We start from the raw sequence: 8,694 nt of genomic DNA on the forward strand, positions 1-8,694 counted from the left end.
CGCGTCTGCCTGAACATCTGATAGGACTTTCTTTGTAATTGTTAACAGGTACCAAATTATTACCTAAAGTTTAAACAAAATCATTTTAGAAATTACAACTCTAAAGAAACATGAACATAAGTACAGTACATGCCCATTCAATCTAACTCCTCCAAAATGAATGTGATATAGCTTGGATGTGATCATATACAGATCAGGTCAGGTCTCAACCCCTCCCCAGCTGTATACGTAACTTAGTGATACACAAACATTGTGACTCATGAGATTAGAACAATTTGATGTTATCTGATATTATCTGTGCCTTGATCTAATAGCGAAAACAGACAATATTTTGTATCCTTCTAAATGGGGTTTGTGAAAGTCTTATATTTTTCTGGCTCCCCCTTGCTATGTGTTAATAAGATTAATGTTAATAATGTAGGTTAATATATAAATTTTTTTAATAGAAAAAAAAAAGATTTAAGGGAAATGTCTATTTTTTAATACTAAAATAAAAGTTTAGGTGTTCATCATAAATATTGACATAGTTTATTAATAATAAAGTTTGATCAAATTTGCCACCACCAAGAATGTTGCTGTCCACTCATCGTGAGGGCGGCCTGTCTTCATCCTCTTTGACTCTTGTTCATGTCTGTTTTAAATGCTGCTGGTATTTACTTCATTGTACGAAAATTCACACTGCAAGTCTGGTGATATACCCCATCTGCTGCATGTAGATCATGTGCATGCAGAATTCGTACTTTCACAATCTTTGAACGTTCATCACCTCGTTCATCACATGTTCCCAAAAGTGTCTCACGATGAGAGGACAGCAACATTCTTGGAGGTGGCAACGTATATTGAAGAAAACAATGATGAGCAGATCACAATAAAGGATCTAATTGACTTCATGCAGCAGAAGCTTGCCCACAGTCAAAGTGAAGCATATAGTTATATGAAGAAAAGGTTGGAAGAACACTTTGGGGAAAAGATCATATACATTTAGACTGATGGAAAACCAAACGTGATTACCATGAGGACAACAGCTAAGATGGTGCTGCAAAGCTATTATGACACACAGAAGAAGAAAACAAACACAAATGAAGAGAAGATTAAGCTTGTAAAGGCAGCAGCAAAGCTCATACAAGATATCAAAGACATCAAGCTATCTAATGAATCTTACCCAAATGTTGATGACATAGACTCTATGAGGCTGCCGTCAGAATTCTTCCAGATACTCTTCGCTTGCTGCTGGAAGCACTATTTGTTGGGACCAAAACTCAAGCCAAAGCAGTGGTAATTGGACAAGCACTAATGCAGGCAACCAGACCTAGATCGATGTTAGCACCACTTCAGTTTGGATTAGGCATACAACTAAATCACCACTTTGCCTCACTGTTTCTCATTAACACGCTTAATCGTCTTGGGTTTAGCTGCTCATATAAGAAGGTGCACCAATTTGAGTGAAATGGAGCCAGGTTCTATGGAGCTAACATTCCTGACCTATCAACACAGTTTGTCCAATATACTGCCAATAATGTCGACCATAACATCCGCACACTTGATGGGCTTGGTACATTTCATGGTATGGGAATGATTGCCACCATTTCCCCTGGAATTACTTTGAGGAAGACAATCCCCAGGTTGAAAGCTACTTCCTTGGATGTGACACTTGTTGGAAGGGTAGATGTACGATAGTTCATAGAGGAAGGGCACGACTTCACAACAATAACCTACCAGATGCTTCAGAGCCTTCAGTTCCAGAATAGCTGTGAAAACCTTGATGTCCTGTCGAAGTCATCCATCCTCTTAGGGTCTCCCAGACCAGCATAGTCAGTAATGATGCAGTTTGTCCATAAAGGTGACTACCCTGGCAAGTCAAGTGTTATGTTCCTGCCCATGATTGATCTGAATCCAAGTGATGGCACATACATATTCTCAACCCTGACATATGTAAGTCAACATGCACAACGTCACAATGTCACCCCAGTAATCACCTTTGATCAGCCTCTTTGGTAGAAGGCTCTCCTGATCGTCAACTCTCAGCCAATGGAAAGTGATCTGTGACAAATCGTCTTACATTTGGGTGGCTTGATGATGAGCTTCCTTTGTTCCTCTGTTGACACCTGATGGCCTTAGTCAAAGAAGTGCTGGAGTTGATCTATGCCCCAAACGCAGTAAACCACATGATGTCTGGCAAAGCTGCTGCATGAGTGGTTCATGCACACTCAATTGTCGATGCGTCCCTCAATGCAATTATTCTGGCAGATGTTTTCAATGTCAATCTACCACAGCAATCTGGAATAACAGACAAGGGGAAGGAAGGGCAGTCAAAGTCAGCCGAAGCAGTTACAGTGATGGAGACCAATCCTGAGGTAGCAAAGGTGAGCAAAGAAGCAGATGTTGATGAAGCTTTGGAGATATATGAAAATTTGATGGATGGAACAATATCAGCTAAAGAGGCCAGTAAGTCTGATGTTCTCATGAGAATCAATGGCCGACTTTAGAAGCACATCGAGTCCACCAAGAAGACCTTAAGAACCTTTGCTCTATGGGTACAGTACATGGATATGCAAGACATCCTACGAAAGTATGTAAGTACAGAGCGCACGGGAAACTGGCCATTACATCTGCAGGCTATCCAGGACAAGCTATCCTATCTGGTGGCATCAGGACACAATCTGTACACCAAATCTGCTAGGTTGTATGTTCAGCAGATGCAAAACCTCCACATCACACACCCAGGAGTCCAGCAACGTTTGGAGGAAGGGTTCCACATGATCTTTTGGAGCGACCACCTTTAGGCAGGTCTTTCACCTGACCTGATCATTGAGCAGGTTCTCATGAGGAGTTTAAAAACCAGTGGTGGCTTACACGAGGGCGAGGGATGATGGAACAACAACGACTGTTGTGGCTGCTATCCATGCTGGCTTGTGGAGAAGTAAACCCGGCAATAGAAGGACTCACAGGGGTCAACTACACACTGGAGAGCAAAATAAAGATATGACCAATGCAAGGCAAGCCCCTGACTGGAAAGATACACTAATAGTTCTTAGTTATGTACAGGAGCGAAATCCATTCAGCAGTGACCCAAAACTGAGGAACATTGCCACCGGGGAGCATGCTCTTTCCAACGTCAACGTTGATACTGCATGGTCTGTTAGCACTGCCATCCTGAAGTCAATGGATGGACAAACACTTGGTGACTATACTTTCAAGAGAAAGGATCAAGCTGATACTCTTGGCATGTGGTCTTCTGTGAGGACTAATGGAAATTAAACACAAGTTGATCCACAGCTTTTCTTCCAGAGACCGGTGATAGTGGCACAGAATTGTAATGTACAAGACTGTGATGTACTATCCTCCATCTCTATTTGATTCATCCCTTCTACTTCACAAAGCAGAGAAGCCTTCCCTTGCTGATGCCATCTGAAAACTTGTTGGGCCAGATGTGGTCAATGGCAGTCAGTATATCTTGGATGGTGGAGCACTGCTTCACTGAATTCCATGGTCCCAGGGATCTACTTACAAAGAAATATGCCACATATACACAAAGTATGTAGGGAATAATTATGGCATAGTAGTGGTGTTTGATGGCTATCAAAGTAACAACATGAAGGATATGACACACCAGAGACGGTCAAAATGGAGGATTGGCGCTACAGTGACATTTACAGCTGACATGACGCTCACAATGAAGAAGGAAGAGTTCTTGGCAAACAGGCAGAACAAACAGCAATTCCTTTCCATGCTTAGTGGAGAGCTACAGAAGACAAACTGTGAGATCTACCATGCCTCAGGAGATGCTGATCTGTTGACTGTGCAGAAAGCTGTGCAGTGTGCTACCAACAAGAAAAATGTGCTAATAGGGGATGACACAGATCTCTTAGTCCTTCTCTGCTACCATGCGAGCATTGATTCCCATGGTCTGTTCCTCTGTAGTGAGTCAAGGAAGAACACAAAGAAGCTTCACATTTGGAAAATCGAGGCTACAAAAGAACGACATATGTAAGATATGTAAGCATATCTTGTTCTTGCATGCAGTTCTGGGATGTGACACTACATCTCACCTTTAAGGGATCGGGAAGGGAGCATCATTGAAGAAATTCAGTGAAAGTGACATGTTTCGAGAGCAAGCTAAGGTGTTCATTGAACATTCAGCTTCTACAGATGATTTTTACAGAGAGAAAGCTATGGTGATTCTCTAAAATGGAAGATCTACAGACACCCTGGACTCCCTCCGATGTCATCTGTGAGAACGTGGCATTCAGTTCTACATAAATTCAGCCAAAGGTCTTACCACCAACATCAGGAGCAGCAAAGTACCACAGCATGCTAGTGTACTTACAAGTACAAGAAAGGAAGGGATCAACATCTGGTACATTTCAATTTCACTGAAACCCTGATTTCTGCTATAGTTCTATGTTTATTGTGTCATTTTTTATCTTGTGTACTTAATAAAGTGTATTTTATCTTACAGATGGACGTTGTCCTATGGAATGGGGGTGGCACAAGTGTGGCGAGGGATTTGTGCCAACTAAGACAACCCTTCCTCTTGCTCCCGAGAACCTAATGAAGTTCAAAAAGTGCAGCTGCCAGTCTGACTGCACCACCCTGAGATGCAGTTGTAGACACTGCAAGGGAGTGAGCTGCACAAACTCAAAGCAGATGGCCTGTGACAAGAATGAATATGAGATTCTCTAATGGTGAATTTTGTATGTAATTAGATTTTTTGATCCAGACACTTTTTATTTTACCTACCTTATTGTCTTCTGCATTCTACTGTACTCAGCCTTGACTCCTTTTCTTCCCTCGGACTCATCCCCCAGAAACAGTCCCACGGACCCAGCCCCAAACCCCATCTCTGCAGTAATAATTAATAAAGGCTGTTTTCAATTACTTCTTCCTGCCTCTATGTGTTTATGCTCATGGGTAGGCTAAATGGGTTCCATTCAGACCTTAACATTTAGTCTTTTAATGTTATGTGTAAACAAGATTCAAGAAGATATTTTATCCTAGCTGTACCCAATGTTTAGATCTGTTGTGTTATTTATGCAAATTAGCACATCTGTAATTAGATTATGCACCATTTGCCCATGTCAACAACAAATAAAAATAAACTTGAAATACATTTTTGTCTTGATATAAGTAATAAACTCAGTCATTTTTATGGTGATATCTAAAGGTTAAATGTTTTACCCTATTCATGTGAGAAAAATAATGAATAGGCGTATGAATAGGAAATATTTGGGTCTTTTTCTGAACTTTCCTCTAATGGAAATCTTCTGGGCTTTTTTCCTTACTCGGGACATATGGAGAATACAAAATCATTTGAGTTTGATTCGGTTGCAATTTGTTCACCCTTTTTTCTTAAAACGCCTGGATTATTAAGTTGGCGTTGTACACTGTGTTAAGTCAGAAAAGATGTTTAACATTGTGCAGAGTACATCAGATTAGATAAATGGGCAGCGAGTAGACGGTCTCGTGTGGCTGTTCGAAAACATTCAACCACATGCGCGTTTACACTACAAAAGCAAATCAATTGAAAGTGTTTTCGACTACCTCTGAATGTAGTCGAAAGTGGACAAGCTCGAAACGATTTAAACACCGTTTACACATGTTGTTAGCGTTGTCCACTTGTGATCCGATCAACGAAAACACGTATTAATACCAAGTGTAAACAGCCCCTATGACTGCAGTGCCAGAGACTAATGTGGCACAGGTGCCTTGGTCAAGAGCACCTCAGTTGCAACCTGCCGGCACTGAGACTTGAACCAACAACTCTCGGGTTGCCCGACTTTCTACCCACTATAGGCTACAACTGTCCATAACATCCCGGTATGGAGAGATCACAATAGCAAAACAAACTGAAAATAAAAATAATTAACAAAATAAATAACAAAGTATTTATTGTTTGTGAAATCATGCTTCATTTTTGTCAATCTCTCTTTTAGTAAGGCTATGGTTTAACCCTTAAATCAGCTGTGTGCGCTAGCTTTTAAAACTCATCTTTTAATTTAAAGCAAATTATATAAAATTATATAAGTACTGTCTGTTCATAAAAAACAATACATTCATTTTTTTTATTTGACGTAATATGAATGCATATATGAAATAAATGACTGACATTTGCGGAAGTGTGTTTATTTCTGAAGGGTCCTGAAAAATATAAATTTTGGGTGTCTTTGTTTGAAGACTAAGACAGCATCCACATGAATGAGTCCAACTGAACATTGCCAAATTAATAATTTGACCTCAAAGTTAACAGTGGGCTTAAAAGGTACACTTAAGCCGCCTTTCCACTGCACACGACATACGGAAACGACAGTCGGAGTTCTTCCCCTAGTGGCAGTCGTAATGAAGTTTCAGTTTAATCTTATATGGGAGGGAAGCTCATTCCAGCGCAAGAGGCTTCATTCTAATATATTTACCATGGTGGAATAAATAAATGAATGCAAATGAATGAAACAATAAACAGCTATGCATATATGACAAAGATTGCCAATATTTTTTTGAGAGAACATATGAAGACAAGATTAAAATAAATACATACACAAATTAAATGGATAATGTATTTATTATCAGTAATCAAAGTTTTTTTTTAAAAGGATTTAAGTGCTACTAATAAAGTTAAACAAAAAGGATTAATAATTTTTACCTCACAAACAGTTTATGATTGGAATACAATGAAATACATAACTTCCGGTCGGCATATCGCATGCGGTTTAGTCGCGCAAGTTCAAATTTTTTAACGGATCCAACGCTCAAAACGGATCCGATATTTACGCATCCGCAGATGGTCGGCACTTCACGCAGACCCTTTGCGACTCTCCATAGAAAATGAATGACTTCCGGCTTATCAGCCGTCGTTTGTCGTGTGCAGTGGAAAGGCGGCTTTACCCTATTACTGAATCATGACTTCATGTATAATTAAACAGTGTATTAAACATCAACTTGGGTTTAAATGTCTCAAATCACAAAACATACAGACTACAGAGGTCGGACATTAAAATACATGTTAAAAACATTTGTAATGTACATCTCAGATCTAAAACTGTCAGGCACTTTTTGCCCAAATCCTCTTGTTTATTTATTCAGTAACTGGTTATTATGTATCTTCAGAAACTGTATTTATTCAAATGTCAGAGTATCTGAATGATTGAATCCACAGATATAAGTGAATATGAGAGTCTTAAAGGCCTTCTGAAAGCGAGGATAGAAAAATCCATAAATCAAAGGATTACAAGTTGAGTTAAAATATGCAAACCAAACTAAAGCCTCAAAAACATCAGCTGGGGTCACAAAATTAAGGAAAGGATTAACAGCAATGGTAATAGAAAAAGGCAGCCAGCAGATAAAGAAAACGCCCATAACAAGAGCCAGAGTTTTAGCTGCTTTTCTTTCTCTGTGTGCAGAGCTTTGACTGTTAACACCTGTGGTGGTCACAGACACTTTCACTGACAAAACCTTTGCATGTTTTCGTACAACATTGAATATGCTGATATACAGAGAGCTCATTATAGTTCCTGGAATAATAAATGCCAATATAAAACAAGTTAGTCCCCATTCTTTGTTTGAAAGGAGAACACAGCCACCAAAACAAGACACCTGTAATATAAAAGCTTCCAGACCAACAGCAATCACCCCTGAAAACACAACAGAAAAGCTGTACACAAATGAACAAATCCATGTAAAGGTGAGTAATACAGTCACAGTGTTGTTTGTGATCCTCATTTTATACATTAGAGGGTCACAGATGGCCCAGTATCTATCAACAGATATTAAACTAAGATGTATTAAAGAAGAGAAACAGAGGGTTATGTTCAAGCTAGAATGAATTTTACAAATAAAATCTCCCAAAAACCAGCAGCCCTCGACAGATCGCATCATACTGTAGGGCATCACCAGTAAACCCAGCAGACAGTCACACACAGCCAATGACTGAACGATCAGATGAGTTGGAGACTGAAGCTGTTTGAAGTGAGAGATGGAGATGATGATCAGCAGATTCCCAAAAACTGTCATGAGGATCATGAGTGAAATGAAAGCGTACATTGCCACTTTAACAACAGTAAGACGATGAGCTCTAGGACAAGAGTTTGGATGTAAAGGATAACACAGGAGAATATTCTCAGTCTCATTGAAAGACATTGCGACTGCACGATAATCTGACAGTACTTCATTTGTAATTGTTAACAGGCATACAATTATAACCCAAAGTTTAAACACAATCATTTTAAAATGACAAACAAACATGAACATAAATACAGTACATGCCCATTCAATCTAACTCCCCAAATGAACGTGATATAGCTCAGATGTGTTCATTTATACACCTCAGGTCAGGTCTAAACCCCTCCCCAGCTGTATACGTAACTTGCTGATACACAAACATTGTGACTCATGAGATTAGAATAATTTGATGTTATCTGATATTAGCTCTGACTCAATCTGGTAGTGATAACAGACAATATTTTGTATCCTTCAAAATGGGGTTTGAGAAAGTCTTATAATTTTCTATCTCCCCTTGCTATGTGTTAATAAGATTAATGTTTATAATGTAGGGCAATATATTAATGTTTTTAATAGAAACAAAAGATTTAAGGGAAATGTCTATTATTTAATACGAAAATCTAAGTTTAGGTGTTTATCATAGATATTGACATGGTTTGATAATAATAAAGTTTGATAAAATGCAAGATTAATCTGTTATTA

The 8,694-nt window shown here is 39.1% G+C and overlaps 1 protein-coding gene across 1 annotated transcript; it reads right to left on the reverse strand.

Moving 5' to 3' along the window:
* Positions 1–7,110: 7,110 nt before the first annotated feature.
* LOC135738579 (trace amine-associated receptor 4-like) lies at positions 7,111–8,130 on the reverse strand. The gene has a single exon (XM_065256678.1). The coding sequence runs from the start codon at positions 8,128–8,130 to the stop codon at positions 7,111–7,113; it is 1,020 nt and encodes a 339-aa protein (XP_065112750.1).
* Between the last annotated feature and the right edge of the window lie 564 nt (positions 8,131–8,694).

This window comes from Paramisgurnus dabryanus, chromosome 12 (assembly GCF_030506205.2).
Source record: "Paramisgurnus dabryanus chromosome 12, PD_genome_1.1, whole genome shotgun sequence".
In the NCBI taxonomy this organism is placed as follows: domain Eukaryota; kingdom Metazoa; phylum Chordata; class Actinopteri; order Cypriniformes; family Cobitidae; genus Paramisgurnus; species Paramisgurnus dabryanus.